We start from the raw sequence: 22,526 nt of genomic DNA on the forward strand, positions 1-22,526 counted from the left end.
GCGCACTCGCAGAGATAGGATTTCAGCAGATTCCCGGCAACTGTGTTTAGAGAACTGCCTGCCCCAGTTGAGATCGGGAGGCAGTGCCTCAGGCTGGGTTCTCGACAAGCAGAGCCTGAGACAGGGATTCACACGCACAGGAGTTAGTGATGGACAGGTTGAGAGTCGGCCGGACCCCTGGAGGAGTCTGGGAGGGTGAACAGCACCTCCAGACGGGGCCCACCTTGGGGCAGCTGGGCGGCTCTTCCTCTGTTAGCCAAGGTCTGTTGTTGTGGCAGTAGGCACCCCAGAACCAGGGGGGTGGGTGTCCCTGCCAGTCCAGGGGACCTGGGTGGGTGGTACTGACAGCATCTGTGACAGCCGGCCAGGCTCGAGGGTTACTGACTTAATTTAGCGAGACCCCAGGTGTAGATTGGCTCGCATCGAGTAGTCAGTGCTTAATAAACAGTAACTTGGTAAACATGGAAATCTGTTGAGATGAGAGTGGGTAAACGAGGGTTGACAGTGTTGTTGTTCTTCAAGCCCACGAGGTGCCAGACTCGCAGAGGGGGTGCAGAGGCATGGCCCCCATATTCCCTGCCTCTGAGGAAGGGGGGGACACCCTCCTAAATGGCAGTCACGCCATACCTGGAATGCCTCCATGCACCCAGGCAAGATTAGGTAGGGGGAGAAAAGTCTTAAGACAGGTGATGTCCAAACATTAAAAAAGAAGTCGTGTTTTTTTAATCGAGAAAGTGATACACACACACACGCACGCACGGTGAGCATTTCTAGCAGAGCAAAATTACATTCTAAAGGAAAATTGCTCCCTGTCACTTCCAGCCTGCTGTTGCTCCCCAAAACCTGGTGACCGTTTTCAGGACGTCTCCTTTCAGAGATGTGCTCTGCTCACGGAAGACTGTACCTGCACCTGTGCACGTTTCTGTATATCCTCCCACATGTACACACACACACGTCTTTAAAACAAATCAGGTCTTGCTCTGCTATGGGTAGTGTTCTATGCCGTGGTATTTCCTTCTCCCGTAAACACGAGCTCTTTCTCTATGAGCACAGTAGGCCTCTCATTCTGTCTGATGGGTCTAGATTTGTCCTCTCACCGTCATTTAGTGAACCAGGTCCCCTCTGGTTGGACACGTGAGTCATTTCGAGTTTTACGCCCCGTAAGCGAGGCTGCAGTGAACGTGCTTATGTGGGCCTCTTGGTGCCCTGGGCATGTTGTGTCTGCAGGACAGGTGCCCAGCCTTGTGCAGGACCTGCTGGGTCATCTGAAGGTTTGAATAGAGATTTTCTAAGTGGGCCAGGAGAGAGGGGGCTGGGGAGGTGTTTGCACAGAAGGAGCGTGTGTGTGTGTGTGTGTGTGTGTGTGTGTGTGTGGACTCGGGCTGGAAGCTGAGAACAGCGTGGCCGGCCCTCAAACATGAGTGCGGTCTGAGCCCTCATGCCTGCACCCCACCTGATGCTCCAGGGTCAGATCACTGGTCAGAGTTTCTCTCCAGCTATGAGAATCCAGGGAGTGCAGGCGGCTCTTTCCGAGGGTTCTGGCCCAGTCGCCTCCTCCCGTTCTTGGTTCTCAGGGAACCCTCTAGGCCTCTCAAGCTCAGGAGCCCTCAGCATCCAATGCCTTCTCAACCGAGAGATCTCAGTGCTTCTCCTCAAGTCTTCAAGGCCCTGCGCAGCCTCACCGAGCACACGGCTAGTTTGGCGAGAAGCCCACAGTAGCAGGTTCTCTTCGAGATCCCCCCTGCTCTTGATTTTTGGCCTGTGCAGCCTGGCTCTGCACCTGGACGGTTCCCAGGCCTCTGGCCGCCCAGGTGGGCACCCAGGTAGCGGGTGACTAAGTCAGCTGGTGGCTAACCCCTGTGTCCTCTCCCCCTACCTTCCTCTGCACGTTTGCTCTGAAAATGGAAGCTTGGATGTCTTCCAGAGTCCCTCGGTCCCCTAGAGCACGGGCATTCCATTGGGAAAACCTGATGCCCCGAGAACCTTTCCCAAGCCCCTATGGGAGACACAGTCAGGGGCTGGCTCCTCTTCCTCTGTAAGGTAAAGGGGATTGCTAGTTACTGAGTGCTTGCTGTATACCAGTATACCAGACACCACGCAAGGCATTTTCTCTGTCCTCTCACTGGGCCCGTGTAGCACCTCCATCAAAGAATATTGTTCCTACCATTTTATCCCCGGCTCAGAGAGGCAAGGCAACTTGCCCAGGGTCACACAGCCAACAAATCATAGATGTACATGATCCCACATTTCGTTCCTTTCTCCTCTACCCTGTCACTTGCTGCCCTTCCTTGCTGGGAATGCTCTTCCACTGGATGGCTGTCCTTTTGGACCACAGTGACCACGAGGGCAGGAAGATGTTCCTCTGTCTCATCCAGTTGCTGCATCCCCAGAGTCCAGCCCCGCACCTGGCACACAGTAGGCGTTCTGTGAATATTTGTTGAATGACTAAGTGAACTCATGAAGGTTAAAGTGCCTGATTACAAACAAACACAGCTCTTGTCTGCTTCTAGTAATCCTTATTGCTAGGATTTGGTTTCTGCGCTCAGAATTAGACTCATTTTAGAAAAATGAAAATCGTCTTTCTTTGCAAACCAGTTTATCTCGTAGGAATCCGACATTTTGCATTTTTTTTCCTCTGGGAGCCAAATGAGGATGCGTATTCTGTGGAATGTCACCAGAGAAAGGAATCTGAACATTTCCTTTAGAAATTTCTGCATAAAAAGTTAAAGCGAGAGAGAAGTGTACTTGAAGATTTCAGTTGCCATGGCTACTGGGTAATACAGTGGATTGTGTTCTTACGTGTGGTCTCCAGTAGACCTTCAACCGCTGTATCTCGGTTACAGAATTTTGGCTTTGAAGTGCATTTTGTACAGTGTGGGGTTGAGAGGTGGATCCTCCTACTGAGTCTCTGCTGGCCGACGTGCTTTAGCCCGCAAGTATTTGTCAGGCACCTCCCAGGCCCGTGTCCATCAGGCTCCATCTCCTCTGTGCTAGATGCTGGTCTCGGCCCTGAGCATTACTGTGGAAAAAGAAAAGCATGGTCCCTGCCCTAGCAGAGCTTGTGTTCTAGTGGGAGAGACAGTGGGTATATACGAATAGCAAATACCAATAAATGCCTGAAGACAATCACACAGAATAGTGGAGCAGAGACTGGAAAGGGCTCTAGGAGGGCATGGTATTTGTGCAGGGATCTGAAAGAAGGAGCCACCATGTGGGGATCTGGGGGAGGAGATTTTCGGGCCAGGGGAGCAACACAAGCAAAGGCCCTAAGGTGGGAACTGGGCTGGAGGGGTTGAGACCAATGGTAAGGCCAATATGCTGGCCTACGAATGAGCAAGTGAGGGAAGCAGGTGAGGGTCTTGAGGGCCAGGGCGGAGAATTTGGAGGTTTTTCTGATTGCCGTGGGGAGCTTGAGGGAGCACTCTCAGTGGGGGCTAACATGATGACACGGAGGATTGTATAACTCATCCAGGCTGTTGTGTGTGTGGGGGGTGCCCTACCTAGAAGGGCAGGAGATAGAGCGGGGAGGCCAGGGGCGACAGGGGCTTGGCTCTGGTGCTGAGGCAGGATGGAGGGGTGGGGAAGAAGTGATCTGGTTCAGGCTGTAGTTTTGAGGAGCTGGTGGTGAGGAGAGAAGAGAAACTGAGGAATGTTCCAGGCTCCTGGCCAAGACAGTGGGGTGGGTGGTGGCACTTTTTGCTGCAACAGACAAGAGGCAGGAGTGAGGAGGGAGCAGATCTGGGGCCGGGCATCAGGAGTTCTGTTCTGCTGTACATTTCAGATGTCATTAGTTTTCCAAGCAGAGAGGGGGATGGGACTGAAGAAGTTCCATCTGGCTTTTCTTTTCTTTTTAAGATTTTATTTATTTATTCATGAAAGACACAGAGAGGCAGAGACATAGGCAGAGGGAGAAGCAGGCTCCATGCAGGAAGCCCGATGTGGGACTCGATCCCAGGACCCCAGAATCAGGACCTGAGCCGAAGGCAGATGCTCCACTGCTGAGCCACCCAGGCCTCCCTCCATCTGGCTTTTAAAGATGGGTGATGTTGAGGCTTTCCCAGTGGAGCTGGCCCAGCAGAGGGGGGCCCTGGGGCCCGCAGGGGGATGAGGGACAGTTGGATGCGGGGCTGATCTCCTGGAGTTGGTGAGAGGTGGTGCCTTGGTGCACAAGAGGAGGGCTGGCCTGGGCTGCATGCACCCCAGTCATTCTGGCAGTAGGAGGGGGAAGCAGGTGGGGGTCCTGGATGGGGGGGGGCAAGAGAGGGTGAGTTCTTTCTCCTCTGACTGCTTTGATTTCTTGCAGTGTAGTGAGAGGTGAAGTCACTGCTGAGTGCAGAGGGGGAAAGGAAGGGAGACTTGGGGGTGAAGGATGGAAAGTGAAGTGACTAAGCTTTGGAAGCAGGAAGGTGCCTGGTTCAAATCCAGCTCTTGGAAGAGTCTCTGAGCGCTTACTACGTGCTAAGCGATGCCCAGGCAGCGTCTCACTTCTTCCTCACAAAAGCCCTCTGAAGCGGTTACTACTGGGCACTTGGGTGGCTCAGTGGTTGAGCGTCTACCTTCGGCTCAGGTGGTGATTCCAAGATCCCAGGATTGAGTCCCACATCAGGCTCCCTGCAGGGAGCCTTTTTCTCCCTCTGTCTATGTCTCTTTCTCTCTCCGTATGTCTCTCATGAATAAATAAATAAATAAAACCTTTTTTAAAAAAAAAAAAAAATGAAGTAGTTACTATTAATCATCTCTGTGTACAGACCAGGATATTGAGGCTCAGAGAGGTTCAACAACTTGCCCAAGGTCACACAGCTTTTTGGTAGGCAGGCCAGATTTTGTACCCAGGCACTCTGGGCTGTGCTTTCCAGGTTGGCAGTCAAATCTGAGGTCCACATTTCTTGTCTTTCAAGTGGAGACAGGACCTCAGTGGGCGGTTGGTGGATGCTGTGCTCAGCCCACATGGTAGGCATGCAAGTGATGGCTACCCCCTCCACTGACCTGTTTCTGTTCACTTGGTTTCCATTAAGTGACACTCGCTGCTGGCATCTCATTACTGCACACATTTTCAATTGCTCAGAGAGGTCCTTCCTCTAAAGGATCTCATTAAGTCCATTTGGAAATGAGAACACTTGGCAGAGGGAACGGAAGGTAGTATGGTAGTTATTATTATGTGCCGAAAATAACTTGTATAGGTAAGAACAGGGTGGCACTAGGATCTTCCCTGACACTCTGGCCCCCGCCACTCCCACCCACCCCGCTGTCCTCGCTCAGTCCTGCTTCCAACAGAGACTTTATCAGCTCCTGCCTCGCCCTGAGTAGTTTCCATGTTGGGGCACTGTAGGACCCCACTTGGGAGGCAAGGTGGCAGCTCCTTTGTTATAAGCAAACGGCCAACTCAGACCCTCTTGGGAAAGGAATTTTGTCAGAACAAATAAGACCTTTCCTGATGGGATGAGGGATGGAACTAGTTTAATTAATTAATTAAATCTAATAATATTTTTATTTTTATTTTTGTTTGTGTTGAGTTTTTATTTAAATTCTGGTTAGTTGGGGCATCTGGGTGGCTCAGTGGTTGAGTGATCCCGGGGTTCCAGGATTGAGTTCCACATCGGGCTCCCTGCATGGAGCCTGCTTCTCCCTCTGCCTATGTCTCTGCCTCTCTGTGTGTCTCTCATGAATAAATAAATAAAATCTTTAAAATAAATAAATCCTGGTCAATGTACATTGTAACACTCCTTTCAGGAACAGAACCATCCTATTTAAACATGGGGGAGGCGGTTCTGCCCAGAGCTCTGAGCTTTCTGGAGGGACCTGGCACTGGCACATGCGGACCCTTGGGGTGGTTCTATGGAGCAGATGAGTGGGTTAGACCCAAAGGGCCCGGCCCCCTGCTAGATCCACCCATTCCTTCTGCAGCTACGTGTGTGTGTGTGTGTGTGTGTGTGTGTGTGTGTGTGTGTGTGTGGTTAGGGGTGGGGGAGTCCCAGGGGCTGGGAAGGCTGTGGAAATAAACAAGACAGCCGTGATGTGCCAGTTTTGCATGGGGATGTTCGAGACTTTGATAAAGGCTCACTCCAGGAAACATATACAAAAGGGCATCAGCCTGCAAACCGGACAGACCCAGGTTCCTTTGCCGCTTCCTGCTGAGTGACCTTGGGCATGACACTGAACGCCTCTGAGCCTCGGTTTCCTGCCTCTGCAACATGGCAGAGGTATTGCCATCTGAAAGTGTGGTTTTGGAGATTCTCTGAGAAGCCATACGTGTGGGTCTTAGAAAAGAGGGGACTCCATGTGGTTCAGTCTCTGCCCTGAACTCACATCCCAGCATCCAGGAGCAAAACACTAAAACTAAAAAATTGTACTGTGTATGTGTCTCTCTAAAAGAACATTAGGGGACCTGTAAGTAAAGTCAATGACATGTGAATCTGCCCCTAACCTGTCCCTCCACATCCAGTTGATACAACCATGTATCCTCTCCTTTTCCGGGTATGTCCCTTCCCCGGCCTGTTATCATTTCGCTGGACCTACACTCTGGTGAGCCTGAGCCTCCTCCCCCTTGTCTGCAGGCGTGCCTTCTCTGGCCAGGACAGAAAGTTCCCTTGAAAGCACCACTCCTGAGGGAGGAAGGCCAAGGTTACTGCCTCACCTGCTGTGGATCAGACCGCCCCTGGGATCAGAAGGAGGGCTGAGAGCCACAGACCAGACTTGTCCCCTGCCTGGTGCAGGTGGCAGTTAGAGAACTAAACCTGGCTTTCCTGTTCTCTCTGGAATGAGTGCAGGGTCTAGAGCTCCCAGGGAGTGATGGTGAGTGGCCACGATCTAATCAGACCAGAAGAACCGTGGTGAGCCTAATCCCATATACCAGCACCCATGCCTGGGAATCCCAAGAACTCATGGGTGCTTGGCACGGCCCCCATTGGGTCCTTGAATCTGGGCAGTGGTAAGGCCACCTGTCCACAGTCTATCTCCAAGAGCTGTGTCTGGGGACCCTGGGGACCAAATTCACAACATGCTGGGGCCATGTCTCACCTGTCCTCACCTACTCTGTGGAGCTAAAAGAGCTGTTCTTATCCTTCACACAAGACACACAAGGTCTGCTGGGGCCTCAGGTTTCCCAGGCTTTCCCTCCCCACCTGGTTTTCTGCTGGCCCCACTTGGCCAACGCTTACCCACCCCATGTCCCTGACCCTCAGAGTTCTGCTTGTTCTAAGAGCCACCATGGACAGTTGCTTTGGATAACTTTATTGAGCTATAATTGCTGTAATGACTTACACATATTTAAAGTGTACAATTCAAGGAGTTTTGACATGTATATTCCCAAGGAACCACCACTCCAAGTAAAATCACAAACACATCCATCACCCCCGAGAGCTCCCTCCTATCCTCTCCTGTCCCTCCCTCCCTCCCTGCCCTGAAGCAACTACTCATCTGCTCTTGGTCACTATCAATCAGTTTGCATTTTCTAGGATTTTATTTTATTTTAATTAATTAAAAAACGATGTTATTTATTTATTTGAGAGAGAGTGCAAGCATGAGTTGGGGGGAGGAGCAGAGGGAGAAGGAGAAGCAGACCCTCTGCTGAGCAGGGAGCCTGATTCAGGGCTTCATCCCAGGACTCCGGATCATGAGCTGGGCCAAAGGCAGTTGCTTAATCGACTGAGCCACCCAGGAGCCCCTAGGATTTTATATAAAAGGAACCACATACTGGGAGCACCCTCCTCCTCATCTGAGTCTCTCACGCTTTCCATTAATTATTTTGAGATTCATCCATGCTATAGCGGATGTGGATAGCTCATCCCTTCTTATTGCTGATGTGCCCATTTGTGTATCTGTTCACCTGTTAGTAGACATTTGGGCTGATTCTAGTTTGAGGCTCTAATGCACAAAGCTGCTGTGAACATTCGTGCACAAGTCTCTGTATGGACGCGTGCCTTCATTTCTCTTGGGTAAGTACCTAGAGGTGGAATGGCTGGATCCCATGCCATGTGTCTGTTACACTTTTTAAGAAATTGTTTAAGAAACAGTTTTCCAAAGTAGTCACACCATTTTGCTTCAAACTCCCTGAGAATTTTGGATGCCCCCCACTCTTACCAATGTTTGGGCACCACCGTCACTGGATCAGTGAGGATGATTTTGAGGATGCCGAAAGTAACAAGAGACCTCACAAAGATGGGCCAAACAATAAGGACACATGTCTCTTCACATAGTTTACATTATGGTCAAGGAGGATGTAGTGCAAGGTGCAGCAAATGTAGAGCTAAGAATGAGTTTAAAAATTTTTTTTTAAGATTTTATTTATTTATTCATAAGAGACACAGAGAGAGAGGCAGAGACACAGGCAGAGGGAGAGGCAGGCTCCCTGCAAGGAGCCCAATGGGGGACTCGATCCCAGGACCCCGGGAACACACCCTGGGCCAAAGGCAGATGCTTAACTGCTGAGCCACCCAGGAGTCCCAAGTTTTAAATTTTTAATTTTACAATTTCAAGTTTATAATCTTAAATTTTTAAAAGATTGGGAAAAAAAGTTGCAAAAAATTCTCCTCTGCCCCCGCGCCCCCTGCCAAAATGTAACAGAGACCGGGTGTGGCCTCCAAAATCTAGAATATTTGCTATGTGGCCCTTTCCCACATTCTAGATTAGTGGATCAAACAGGTTCTTTCTACCTTCCTACTCTCTCCTCAGCATCTCATCCCCTCATGGACCCAGCATGGCTGCCATGGCTCCAGCCATCCAAAGGAGAGGTGACAACATCCAGCCAACAAAGAGGGGGTGCATTGGGGAGAAGACTGCTCCCTGTAATCCAGCCAGCCAGCTTCCCCCTACATCCCGTTGGCTAGGGTTTGGGAAATGAGCAGCCATTCATTCAGTGACCAAGCCTTCAGGGCTGGGCCAGGAAGGAAGAATGCTGTTCACGGCTATATTTTTCTGGCTCCATTCTTTGATTAGCTTTCTGGTGCCCAGTTGTCTTGAGTGAGTTGAGCTGGGTACACCCTGTGTGCCCTTGGCCTCAGTTCCTTCCTCTGAGATTTGGGGAGAGTGGTGCCTCCTTTGAGGGATGGCGAGGGCTGAATGAGGGTGTGTGTAAAGCATCTCATGAGTGTTAGGTACTCAGTAAGTGTCTTCCTGCCGTGGAGCTGATGCCATCTCCTCCCCTCACCTCCCTGTCCCCCTGCTTTGTGAGAGGCCCAGGCTGGAGGACAGTGTGGCATAGTGGCCACACAGCTCCCTTGCTGTGTGAGCCTGGCCAAAGACCTTGCCTTCTCTGAGCCTTACTGCCCTTGTCTGTAAAATGGGAACAAGACGGTCCCGCCTCCTTACAAGGTGATGCTGAGGAGTCCATGAACTATCTGATTCAAAGTGCTCAGCTTGTGCTTGCGGTGTGGTTGGGGCGCGATAAGCTGAGGCTGCAATGCTGAGCTCCTTACTCTGAGCCTGGCCTCAGGATGGGCCCTGGAGATTCAGGATGGAATAGACACAGCCCTGACCTTCACAGTGTCTACAGCCGGTGGGCAGAGGATGTGGAAATTGGCCTTTCTAGTATGGCACCTAAGAGAATGCAGTGATGGGGGTAGCCCAGGGGTTGGGGAGCCCAGAGGAGGTGCTGAACTGAGTGCAGAGGATGGCAGGAGAGGCTTCCTGGAGGTGGGAACATCATTGCGATGTCTTTAAAGATGGGTAGGAATTGGCCAGAAAGGAGGAGAGGAAGGGATGAGATTACAGTAGAAATACAGTAGAAATTCTTCCTTCCTCTCCCTGCTTCACTTCATCCATCCATCCATCCATCCATCCATCCATCCATCCATCCATCCAACACTGGGCACCTCCAGGGTGCTAGGTGCAGGGGCAATAGCAGAGAGAATAAGATAAGACATCCAGGGTTTCCGTTCTCAAGAGCCTTCCTTAGAGAGATAGTAAGAAATGATCAGGAGAATGCCAGGGGATGGTAGGTGTTAACACAGAAGAGAAAGAACAGTGATAGGGTCAGCTGTGGGCAGCCCCTTTGTGTTGGGAGGTCAGGGGCATAGTCTCTGAGGAGCTAAGACTCAGGAACTAGAAGCATCCTGGTAAGAGGAGTGGCCAGGACGTAACCAGGAGCTGAGGGTCTCCCCTTGATTGCCCTAGTGAGGTGGGGCTCTGGAAGCCTTTGAGTCGGGGCTAGCCCGAGGTCCAGGACTCGGAGGCTGCTAGGACGTGCCTTGTGCCCACTCCTATGGGGTGACGTACCTCTATCAGGCTGCCCAGGCAACCCGGCTGCCCCTCCGTCTGGCCTTCCTGCCTGGCACAGCGTGGCTCCTGGAACAGCGTGGGTGGCACAGCGTGCATACGGAGACGCAAGGCACTGGAGAATGGACCTCCAGCGGGGTCGGGAGGAAGCCGCTCCTGTGTGGAGGCAAGCAGGGATGCTACTCACAGCAGCTCTACGATGGGAGGAGGGCTGACGAGGGCCAGGGGGCTGGCAAACTGAGGGGTGGCAGTGGTGGGGGCTGGCGTGGGAGGCCAGCGGCACGGGCCCCCGAGCGCCCACTGAGCCACAGCTTCGGAGAGGGTGGCTTGGAGCACAGGCTTCCAAGCCAGACTTTGGCACTGAATTGCTGTGCAGCCTTCGGCCTCTGTTCACTCTGTCTTGGGGTCCTCTCTAAGATGGGAGCGGTGGTTGTACTCCCAAGAGGTGGGAAGAACACACATCGTGTACCTTCAGCATCCCCGGGGAAACAGGGGGCTGTTGTATCCCATTTTAAAGACAAAGAATGATGCGCTCAGGGAAGGCAAGCCACTTGCCCAGTGTCACTCAGTGAGGAGTCCGTCTTGGGAGCCCCGCCCTCCACTGTGTCTGTGGGGATGACATAGATGCGTAGGGCCTGGCACACCGTCCGTGCTTAGGGAGTACCAGCCACGTCCGCACAGTGTGTGAGCAGATGTTGATTTGGCCTCTGGGAGGCCATTCTTCTTCATAAGTTTGTTTTCAAAACGTGAGCTCCCCAGCCATGGGCATCCCCTGTGGGACTCTGACGCCTTCCCACCTACCTTGGCTGGGGGCCTACTTGGTGTGCACCACTTGCACTTTACAGGGAAGCAGGTGTCATGATTCCATTTGTGAGATGTGGCCGCTCAGGCAAGAGATGGCCACATGGTATTTGAACCCAGATCTGCTGGTCTCTCAAGGCCAGGTCAGGTTGCCTTTGAGAGGGGGTAGCCCAGGGTTTTGAGCTGGACTAACCCATGATCTTCTAGTATAGTCTTGGGGAATCAAGACCCATAGAGGAGGGGATCCCTGCCTGAAGACTCGCAGCAACTGAGGGCAGACCTGGTGGGCCTCAAGCCTGGGTCTGCTGGCCCAGGGCATGCCCGGAGCAGGTGGGATGCAAGAAGCCCTTGGAGGCCACTGGGTGTTGCTGGTCCCTGGAGCTGAGGATGCAGCTGGGCTCTTGTTGGAGCTGAGGGCAGGAGGGGGTCCCTGAGGCCATCTTGGGGAACCTTATGCTCATCACGATCAGGCTTTCCTTGGAGTTCATGGCTGACCCAGGCCTGAGGAAGTGCAGCAGAGAGCAAGGGGGAAGAACACGGGGTAGGGCCTTTTCTCCCCTGACCATGTTTCATGCACCCCACAAGCCTGCCTCAATCTGACACACACAGGGGTGCTCCCCAAGGTGGGGCTGCCGGGTGGAGAAGAGCCCAGGCTGCGGGCTTAGCCAGACCCAGGTCTGAGTCACGGCTTTCCACACACCAGCCGTGTGACATGGGCTAGTGACTTTGTCTTTTGGAGTCTGTGTCCCCTGGTCCATACGGTGATCTTTACAGCCCTCCTGATATCAGCCAAGGCAGTGACAGGGTGCACAGTAGGCCCCTAGCTAATGAGAACTACTGTGATTTGTTATTATACTTGCTGCAGACTCCAAATAAAAGCTCACAGTTTGGAGATACATTTCTGAGGGGACAGGCCTCATGTATCCCCACTCCCAGCTCTAATTTGTTGTCCCCCAAGAACATCTTGGCTCTCTTTTGCTAACAGATCCCAAAATGTGGAAATTCAGCTGCTATGGTGGAAAGAAATGTATTGTCCAACCCCATGCGAGGCAACCAGACAAAGACCAGAGCCAGGCACTCCCTTCTTTGCTGGGATGCCCGAGGAGAGGGTGGCTGCAGGTCAGGGGCCCCATGGGCAGCCTGGCCCGGTGAATTAGGCCCTGGTTTACATTTTAGAGGAGGCCAGGGCATGCAGCTTTATTAGATGCCCGCTCTTGGCAGAGGGGCTGTAATTATAGACTGGCCTTGCTGCGCCAGGCAGGGCTGCACAGTGCACCCTCTGGCGTGGAGAGTGCTACTTTCCACTTGAGCTCAGAGTGGGGCCTGATGAGGAAAGGTGATGAGACCCCAGCTGTTTCTAGAAAGATCTCCTTTCCAGGTGATTTTTTTTCCTCCCCTTCCAAGGTTAATTAAGGGCATCTTAGGTGATTAAAATGGCTATTTGAGTAAGAATGTGGTGAATGAACACAGGAAATAGTCTCGGGCCTGGTTTATAAATAATCTGGGGTTGACTTGGAAGATCAAGCCATTTCTGGGTTTGTTGTTTTTTTTTGTGTGTGTGTGTGTGTGTGTGTTTTTCATATCAGAATTCTTTTCCCTGTTGCCTTGGAAACAAGCCTAGTGAGAGGGATGCTAGGAGTTGTATGACTTGGGTTCAAACCTCAGTGGTTCCTTCATTTCACATGGTAGACATGTCTCATACCTGCTGAGCAATGCATGCTATGAATCAAGGGTGCATGTGTCATGTCCCTGCTGCCCATGGGCTCAGAGGGGAGACTGATGGGTAAATCGGGTTCCAGTGCGGCATGTTAATGATGTGGGCTGGGGGTGGGGGGTAAGATGGCCAGGTGGGACCCCAAAGGTGGCTTCCCATGAACATGAAAAAATCAAGGAAGGCTTCTTGGAGGAGGGTGTACCTAAGCTGGGCAGGTGAGGAATGGATAGAATGGTGTCCTAGACAGTGGGAACAGCATCTGCAAAGAGCTGAATGAGGGACGACATGGTGTAGCCCAGGTCGGCAGTTTGTCCAGTTTGGCTGGGATAGAGAGAAGGCTGGGTCCTGCCGAAACCCAAGACTCTGGGTCTCCTCTGGGAAATCAGAGGGTACCTGCCACAGATTTACTGTGGGGTGAAATGAAAAGGTTGGCCTGCATCTGTCTCTGCTGGCCATTCCAGTACCAACCTTCTATGAGCCTCTGCTTCACCTGGATGATGGGATGATGTCAAATCTAATAGAATAAATACCCCCCCTTGTGGCTGCCATTATTGTCTTCTCTGCTCTGGGCAAGGATGATCTCAGTTTGTTGCCACAGCCTTTGGAATGGGCAGGCTTTATGACCTTCTCTTTGCCATAAGGAAGCCATGACTCTGAGCTGAAGGAGCTCAGCCTCGGAGAGAGACCCTGAGCCATCGGCTGCCTCTATGACAGCATTGCTTCATCTGAAGGCGAGACAGAACAGATTTTAAACTGGGTCCTTGGGTCACCCCTTCCCACACGTGGTCCTGGGAATTATTCTGCAAACCGGTTGGTGAGAAAGGAAACTGGTTGATGTACAAGCAGACCAGTCCTTCTGCACATGTTTCTTGACCCCAGGAGGTGAGGCAACAACCCAGAGAAGCATGTGGCATAGTTACCACCCTCATGCCACGGGGCTGGGGAAAGAATTGGACATTTTAAGGGGTCCTAGAATTATGGGTAGAGACTATCTTCCATGCTAGGAAGGGCTTTAGAATCAGACATGCCTGGGTTCAGGTTCCAGAGCCCCACTTGCCAGTTCAGTGATCTTGAGCAAGTCCCTTCAGCTCTTTAAATCTCACTGTCCTTCTTTGCAAAATGGGGACAATTAATATCACTACTCACCCTATAAGGTAGTTGTGGGAGTTACATGAGATGTGTGGGTAACTCGTTCCCAGCACATAGCAAATCCTCAACTAATGGTTGCTGCAATTTCTGCTGCATCACCGCCCACAGCAGTGTGACGTTAGCATACTCCTAGGCCAGGTGTGTGCCGTGTTTGGGGAAGCAGGCTGTGAAGAGGGCCATGTAAGCAAGACTTCCTGGGGTTGCTATGGAAAAGGTGGAAGTTGCTGAAGCTGGTCTGGAGGTGGGTAGAGATAGAGATAGAAGGATAGAGATAGAAGGATAGAGAAGACAGCTTTAGGCAGGGCTACAGCAAGTGCAAGAGCAAGACTGAATATGGTCACACTCCCTGGCCTTTGCATATGTGGGTCTGCATTTCGCCCTTCTAGGTAGACTCCTATTCATCCTTCAGAACCCCACGTAGATACCCCTCTTCCAATTGTAGATCCTCAGTATATGATCATTTTCTCTTTGCTCTTGTTTTCTCAACACTCCACTTTCTGGGTTTGGTCTGGGAGCCCTCTAATAGTCCCACAGCATGTTACTTGGCCATCACAGCTCTTGGTACTTGTGTTGCAATTGTTCATTTCTTTTCTGGCCTTTTCTTCTACCTGAGAAATTCTCCAGAGCGTGCATGTTTGTATCAGATTCTTGGGAGAAAATGGAGCTTTAAGTCTGAGGAGGTCCATTGGAATACCCTCCCTCCCACTCCCTTAATGACTAAGAAGAGGAAGCTACCCTGAGCTCCCCAGGGACTATCAGTCCTCGTCTGGGCCCCCATAGAGCTCACACACAATGTCACAATGTCACAGGGAGTGTTTGTTGAATGAATGAGTGACTGACATTCTTATTCTGGGATCTGCACATGCTTGTCTGGAACTGGTGATCTCTGGGTCCCACCTCACACTGTGAATCAAATTCCCATTCATTTTCTGGATCTTAGCAGCATCTGCAGCATTTTGGGGATTACTTATGTAAGAAGATGGCTTTCTTTCCTTTTTGATGCCCAGCAACGTCCCAGGAGTTTCCTGGAGAGAATAGAAGAGTTTGCAGAAAGAGCCCTCTGGGGGGAAAGTGCTTGTGCTGTCCTAGTTTTCAGGGAGCGACGCTTTTTATAGTCACACTTTCAGACCACACTGTACCTAAAGGGAGTGAGGAGGGAGCAGGCAGGCAATCTGGCTGTTCAGCTCACTTCCGTACCACCCTTCTCTTCTGGAAGGAGGTAGAACTGTGGAGTCCTGCCTGCTACTTGCTTTCCTCTGCTTGTCTGGACGCCTGTCCTTCATCCAGACTGATTGGACATCCTCTACTTAGTCAAAGGTGTGAGGCTGGGGGTAGCAAACTCCACCACTTAATAGCCGTGTGCCCTTGGGCTGGTCACTGAACTTCCTGTGCTTCAGTTTTTCCATCTATACAATGGTGGTAACAGTCATGGTACAAACTTTATGTCATTGCTGGGGGGAGCAGATGATGTAATGCAATGATGTAACACAATGCCCGGCACACAGGAAGTGGTACCAGTGGGGTCAATAGCAGTGATGAGTTTCATGATTTCATCTCTGAAAATCAGAGAGGTTAAGTAACTTACTCAGCGTCACACAGCTGATAAGAGCTAGAGGCAGGTCCCCAGTTCACTGTGATACTGTATTGTTTTAGCAAATCCAGGGCTGGGACCTGTAGTGTAAAATTTATGCCTATAGTGCAAAATGTAGAGAGGCACCCCCAAAAACTCAGTAATCAAGGAAAATAATGTTTTGATATGGGGGTTTTAAAAAGATTTTTTATTTATTTTTTTGAGAGAGAGAGAGAGAGAGAAAGCAGGGAAGGAGCAGAGGGATAGGGAGAAGCAGACTTCACACAGAGTGCAGAGCGCAGCACAGGGCTTGATCCCACCACCCCAAGATCATGACCTAAGCCAAAATCAAGAGTTGGATGCGTAACCGACTGAACCATCCGAGCACCTCCTGCTGTGTGAAAAATTTTATTTATTCATGAGAGACATAGAGAGGCAGAGACACAGGTAGAGGAAGAAGCTCCCATAGGGAGCCTGATGCGGAACTTGATCTCAGGACCCCAGGATCACGCCCTGAGCCAAAGGCAGATGCTCAACCACTGAGCCACCCAGGAGCCCCCTGTGGTATTTTTAAAAAGTAAAAATTAATATAAAAATCCATGATGAGCAAACCATTAACATTACAAATAAAGACAGGATCAATATTACTGATTTTTTTCCTTTCTTGCCCTCACATCAGTGTGGCTCAGCATAGCACTGAACAAAGTCCCCTTTTGGGCTCCTACTTAGACTCCTACTAATTTTTCACAAATATAAGCCTCATATATGACTGTGATAAAAATCCTTGTAGCACAATGTTCTTATAGATCCTTCTTATTCTCAAAGACAGGTTTCTAGGCATGGAATTGGATCGTGAACTGCAGGGTCAGAAGGCAGGCACATCCTCCTACCCGAATCTTTTTATCATAATTTTCAAACATTCAGAAAAATTATACAAGGGATTCACACATAATCACCAGCTACTTTCTATAATTGCTGACATTTTGCTAAATTTGCTTTATAAAAATCTATCCATCCATCCATTCCTTAGTACGTCTTTGTTTTTTATTTTTTGCTCCATATCAAAGTAAGTTATAGACATCAGCATGTTTCTGTATGGTCACTACCAGTAGGTCACTACCTGGCAGGTCATTGTTTTTAAGACTTTGATCTTGGGCATTAAGTTCCCTTCAGAATTATATACCAATTTCCATTTCCGTCCACTGTGGGTAAAAGTGTCCCATTCATCACAACCTCGGCAGCACTGGGTATTCTCATTTTTAGGTGATTTGTGTACTGCTTTGATTTAGCATTATTGCCTTCTGAAGTTTCTCAGATGTCCCACCTCTGTGTCCAGATGGTCTGTTAAAAAGCTGTGTCCCTTCCCAACTCTTTATGTATTTCTGGTGTGGCTTTCCTGGAGTGAGGTGGGGAGGGCTCAGCTGTTTCTCATGTCTGCCCCCACCCTTGGAGTTCTTCATCTGCTGGGTGAGGGAGCAGAGCCATGAAGTGGCCTGCCTGCTGCAGGAGGCTGGCCATGGTCACTCCATGTGAGGAAATGGACAAACTTTGGGGACCAGAAGTCTTGGGACCCTGGAGAGTCCAGTGGGTGGTGGGCGGGGCCACAGACATGCAAGGAGGTGGAATCTGGTGCCCCATGCATGTTTCCTCGTCTCCATGATGGGATAATGCTTCCTAACGTATAGGACCTGCAGGCTGCTGCAAAAACCCCTCATCAGCCTCTCCTTTCCCCTCTCATTCTGCACCAAACCTTGGTTTCCTGATGAGCCAGACACTGCCCTGCCTCTGGGCATTTGTATCTACTGTGATTTCTGTGAGACAGGAATTTGGGAGCAGTGGAGTGGGGTGGCTCTGGCTCAGGGACCCTCACTAAATCGTAGTCAAAGGCTGCAGCCCTCTGACGGTTTACAGGGAATGTGGAATCTACTTCCAAAGTGGTTTGCTCGCATTGCTGGCAAGTTGGTGCTGGCTGTAGGTGGGGGTTTTGCATCCCCTCCACGTGGTTCTCTCCATATGACTGCTTCTGCATCCTCACAACACGGTGGCTGGCTGCCGCTGGCACCTTCTAAGAAAGCAAAGTGGAAACGGTGATACTTTTTATGACCTAGCTTTGAAAATCACACCATGTCATACCTGCCTTATTTTCTTGGACCCTGAGACCCAACTCTGAGGGGACCAGACCAGGGTGTGAATAGCAGGGACAAGGAGGATTGGGGCCATCTTGGTGCTCCTAACACACTGAATGACCTTGGCAGGTGATTTTACATTTCTGAGCCTCAGCTTTCTCCTCCGCCAGATGGGTTTACACGAATATTCATGAGTTGATTCCCATGAACACTTATAATGGCGTTGGGGACTCAGCTTTGCTCTCAGTGAATATTAGCCACCGTCATAGCTGCCTGCCGGACTGTGAGCCCTCAGTGGCAGGGCCCCATTCTTGGTCTCTGTACCCGATGCCTGGCCCATAGTAGGCACTCCCTGAATATTGAAGTGAATGAGTGAGTGAACGAATGAATGAACAGCCACAAGGACTGGAAATCTAGAGTAGAAAGAGATCTGGGTCAGCCGCATTGTCAGAAATGCCTTCCTGGAAAACCTTCTCAAGCAAGGCCTTTTGATCAGCAACTAGGGAGCAAATATTTGTTCAAAACTGAGGTAACGTGGATGAGGGAAGGCATTTGGGATGCAGTCAGGCCTATCACGGTTTCAGTCTTGGACTCAGCCTTTGAACAATAAATATTTACTGAACTCCAGCTCTAGGCCAGGTGCCCTGTCAGGCCCAGAAAACGGCCTCCATCCATGCCCGGGTGGTATCTTTGCTGTGTGACCCGAGGCAAGTGAATCTAGATCTCTGAACCTGCATTTCCTCAGCGGTAGAACAGGGGCGTGGATCCCTGCTGGGGGGAGAAGGCCCCTTCAACAAGTGTGCCTCCCCTCTGCTGCCCAGCTGCTGCCAACCCTGCCCGACAAGTACCCCATCCTGTCTCAGAGGCTGCTGTCTCGCCTGCCCCCCCAACCCCCGCCCTGTGCGGAATAGTCTAGCTCCACAAGGGTTAAAACCCAGGAGCTCATGTGACCCAGCATAAACCATGAATCATTCCCATTGCTCCCTGTGCCCAGCCCCCCGCCCAGGATGGGGCAGATGCTGTGCCCCGGGGTTGCCATGGCAACCCCGCCCGCACTCAAGGACGGCCCAGCCCGTTCCTTCCTTGGGGGACTTCGAGGCTGTTCACCTGGCTGGGTGTTGCTTTCCAGGGAGGGAGGGAGAGAGAGAGAGAGAAAGAGACAGACAGACAGACAAGCTGAGAGACAAACAAGTGGTAATTGAGACATGGGGAGGGAACTGAAAACCTGATGGAGAAACAGGCCACCAGAGGGAGACAGACTGACAGCCGAGATGCCGAGGAGGTCCCGAGATGCTGCTTATCACCCTAGAGGCAGTTTCCCAACTGTCCCAACCTTCCCAGGGCTCCCAGATCCCCGACGGGCGCGCACGCACGTGCAGCCCGCGGTGAGGGCACCGGGCGGGTAGGCTGTTGGCACGTGAAGTCGCCGTCAGCCCCGAGGGACCGGTGAGCGAGTTGGGACTTGGGGGAGAAAAAAATGGGGGCGGACGTCAGCTCCCTGGGCGGCCGCCTCTCCGAGGCCCCTCCTGCATTCCTGGGCAGCAAAGCCCCTCGCTAAGACGGGGACTGATGTCATCCTGGGCTGCCGAGCCAGGGGACCCGGGGGCCCTGGTGGCTGCCTCCGGAAGTGAGCTAGCTGCCTGCCGGCCGACAGGTTTAGAGTCTCTGTCCCCAGGAGGGAAACCCTGCATGGCATGGGTCAGGTGAGCCGGGTCCGGCTGGGGGCAGCGGCAGGTAGCAGCCTGCCCTCTGGGTCCTTCCTGTGTGCGCCCGGGTGGGGCCGCCTACCTGAGGGACGGTGAGCACCGGGGTGCCCAGGGCCACCGCCTCTTCCTCCCCCACCTCCCTGGAACTGTCACACCCTGGAGTGAGTGCTGCTAGATTTCCCCAAGCTCCCGGTCACAGCCGATGCAGCCTGCGAGCGCCGCCAGGGCTGGAGCTGGGACCGCCCAGCGTGTTGACTTTACAACTCGGGTGGGTGGACTTCCAGCCCGACCCTGACCTGCCTCCGGATTCTCAGCGAGACCCGCAGGTGCTGCCGGCCGCCAGCTCCGCGATGGTTCTTTACTCCTGCTTTGGCTGAAGAGGGCTGCCGGGTTTTCTCTCCAAGCAAGCCCAGAACTTGCAGAAGCAGAAAGTAGAAAGAGGGAGAAGACCCTGGCACTGCAATTGCTTTGTCCCTCGCTCACGTCCTTCCTCCCCTCCTCCGGCCCCATGGATTACCTGGGAGACAAACTCACAGTGGCCCAAACCCACATGACCCAGTGGATGGGCACTGTGAGGAGATCCTTCCAGGAGGCCCTCAACTTAGTGACCACCACAGTGGGCCACGAGCGGACAAGTGGGGAGCCCGCCAGCCGGACCCCCTTCAAGCGCACCTCCTCCTTCCGACACCTCGCCTCCCGGAGTCGGGAATCTTTCCGCCGCTTCTCTGCCCGCAGCCAACAGAGATTTTCTTCCCTAAGGAAAAGGCAGACGGACTCGGAGCCACCAGACCTTGTAAGCTTATTGCGTGTTTTTTTTTTTTTAATATTAAAAGCAACAGTAAAAACTCCTCCCCTTTAATGCTGCCCCATAGCGGGGGGGGGGGGGGGCTCCCCCATAGATCCAACCAGGGAAGTTGCCTCTTCCAGAATCATTGTCAATCAAGCTGGCCGTTTCCTGATCCCTGTGCCTGGGAAAGAGGCATCGGTGGTGGTGATTCCCCTGATGGTGGAGTTACTGTATCTCCCGAAGCGGTCAGGAAGTATATTCCACGTCTGTGAGGATGGGGCCGGCACGTAAGCCCGGCTTGCCAGGCCAGTTGATTTATCTGGAAATGCCGACACTCTGGCCCCAGACACAAATGCTTGTGCTCCCCTATTTTTAGAGAGGATTAGTTGGCACCTGCTTCATCTCCTCGGACCCTCCCAGGATGGCCAAGTGTCCATGTCATCTGCACGTTGAGTTGTGGCTTTTGTTATCTTGTCAGTCAAGCAAAATTGCAAAGTTGTCTCTGGTTATCCAAGGAGACCTGAGGTGGTGGGTGAGTTCGCCAGCTGCCTGTGAACCTGGAGCTTGGTGTGGGTCCTGGGGCTCTGTTGTTCTCACTTGGGCAAGCTCGATGAGATTTAGGAGACCAGGTGGAATTAATATTTAGTCTAATAATTAAAAATTCAGCTTGCATCCTGCTAGGGGATGGTATTGAATCCATCTCAAGGAACTCACTGATGATTTAGAGAGGTGGGACTGGGCCCAGAGAGGGAAAGACACCTTCCTGGGGAAGCACAGTGAGTGAATGGCAAAACCAGGGCCAGGATCCCAGGCTTTGAGCCACCCCTTCCTCCAGGCTCTTTCCAGCTAAGCTCCTCCTTTTTTGTCTCCAGGCCTCCCCGATAACTTCAGGGAAGCCCACCTCATTGACCAGGATTGAACTCAAAGAGAGGGCTTGGTGCTTTCACATAGGAGCCTCCTCCCCCTGACAGTGTCAGGCCAGCTCCTTCTCTGGGTCCAGGATGGTGATACGCACTGATAGTCATTGTGGGACGCAGCACTGAGGGACAGAGCCATGGGGTACACCAGGCTCGAGCTGGCCCTCTGCATTCTTGCAGTCACTGGAAGCTCACAGCTGCCCTGACAGGTGCAGGGCCTCAGCATCCCCGGAGCGGTGTGTGACTCTCCCAGGGTCACACGGCAAGCAGACCAGTCAGATGCAAACACACAGGGTCTCAGTAATGTGACATGTTCTCTGGTGGGTCTGTGCTGCTTTATAGCCTGGAAAAATCAGTGGGGCCTGAATTTATAAGACAGTTCCTCCAACCCAACCTCCGGAAGGGGTTTCTTGGGCCAGGGAGAGAAAGCTTCTGATTCATTCTTTCTGTCTCTGTCTCTATATCTGTCTCTGTCTCTATGTGCATGTCTCTCACCTCTTTATCTCTGTCTCTATGAGCATCTCTCTCTCGTCCCCTCTGGCAGTGCAGTTAAGGGCATGGGGTTTGGTAACGTTCAGCTCTCTGGCCCTCAGCTGGCCCTGGGCACTGGCTCCCATCCCCCAGGCCTTGTCGCCCTGTGTAATGTGTCAGCCGCCGTGTGGCCTGCCTCCCCAGCGTGGTGAAGGAATGAATGACGTTAGACTGTGCAGGGGCCTTGCCTCCTCTGCTCACTATCGCGTCACAGCGCCTGTAGCAGCATAAGTGTGCGCTGAATAACTCTGGGCTTCAGGTTCCTGCCCACTTAGCATTTGGCATCTACTGAGCAGTGAGCACCAGCTGGCATCAGTCAGGGTTGAGGGCTTGAATCAGACTCTGCTATGTCCTGGTTGAGGGATTTTTGACCCGTGATGAGGCCTCAGTTGCCTCTTCTGTGAAATGGGGTGAGCCAAGGCATCGTGCGGAGGTTGAAACAGGTGCCAGGAGCAGTGCTGGCTACAGAGTATGGGTGCACTTGTACAAATGCCTTCTCCCTGGGACTCCTGGGTGGCTCAGGGGTTGAGCATCTGCCTTTGGCTCGGGTTGTGATCCCGGGTCCTGGGATCGAGTCCCGCATCAGGCTCGATCAGAGCTTCTCCCTCTGCGTGTGTCTCTGCCTCTCTGTGTGTCTCTCATGAATAAATAAATAAAATCTTTAAAAAAATGCCTTCTCCCTGTTGGATATCATGATGTTCTGACTCGGCGGGATAAAGGAAGTCTCAGCTTCCTCATCTGCAGAATGGGGATTATGGTCACTGCACGTTTCCATTCCCCATTATTCTTTGTATACGGGCACAGACATGCCTGGAAATGTGGGACACGTGCAGCCGTGCCTAGCGTGTGGTACGTGTGCCTTCAAAGTCTGCCGTTGCAACAACCAGACCTTTTCTCTCCAGCCGTTTCTTCAGAGATCCCCAGTGAACTGGAAAATCTGCACACACCCTTTTTACTTGGGGGCCTCACTTAAATATTTGTTTTATAGGAGGAAACTGTGTAAAGCCACAGTT

At 51.9% G+C, this 22,526-nt stretch overlaps 1 protein-coding gene and 1 long non-coding RNA gene across 7 annotated transcripts in view; one reads left to right on the forward strand and one right to left on the reverse strand.

Moving 5' to 3' along the window:
• Positions 1–22,526, forward strand: part of KIAA1671 (KIAA1671 ortholog) — a 201,523-nt gene that overhangs the window by 112,876 nt on the left and 66,121 nt on the right. Inside the window, exon 1 of one of the 6 annotated variants that reach the window (XM_072725195.1) lies at positions 18,003–20,071. The exons of the other annotated variants lie outside the window; for them this stretch is intronic. Coding sequence (XP_072581296.1) covers positions 19,787–20,071 — 285 coding nt within the window. The 5' untranslated portion in view covers positions 18,003–19,786. Of the gene's footprint in view, positions 1–18,002; positions 20,072–22,526 lie in introns of those variants that run through there. 6 annotated transcript variants of the gene reach the window in all.
• LOC140594300 (uncharacterized) lies at positions 15,839–19,931 on the reverse strand. The gene is made up of 2 exons (XR_011995041.1): positions 19,796–19,931; positions 15,839–17,511 (listed from the first exon to the last, which is right to left on the reverse strand). It is a non-coding gene; the product is annotated as an uncharacterized lncRNA (long non-coding RNA).

The sequence above is a fragment of the Vulpes vulpes genome, chromosome 10 (genome assembly GCF_048418805.1).
Source record: "Vulpes vulpes isolate BD-2025 chromosome 10, VulVul3, whole genome shotgun sequence".
NCBI classification, from domain to species: Eukaryota; Metazoa; Chordata; class Mammalia; order Carnivora; family Canidae; genus Vulpes; species Vulpes vulpes.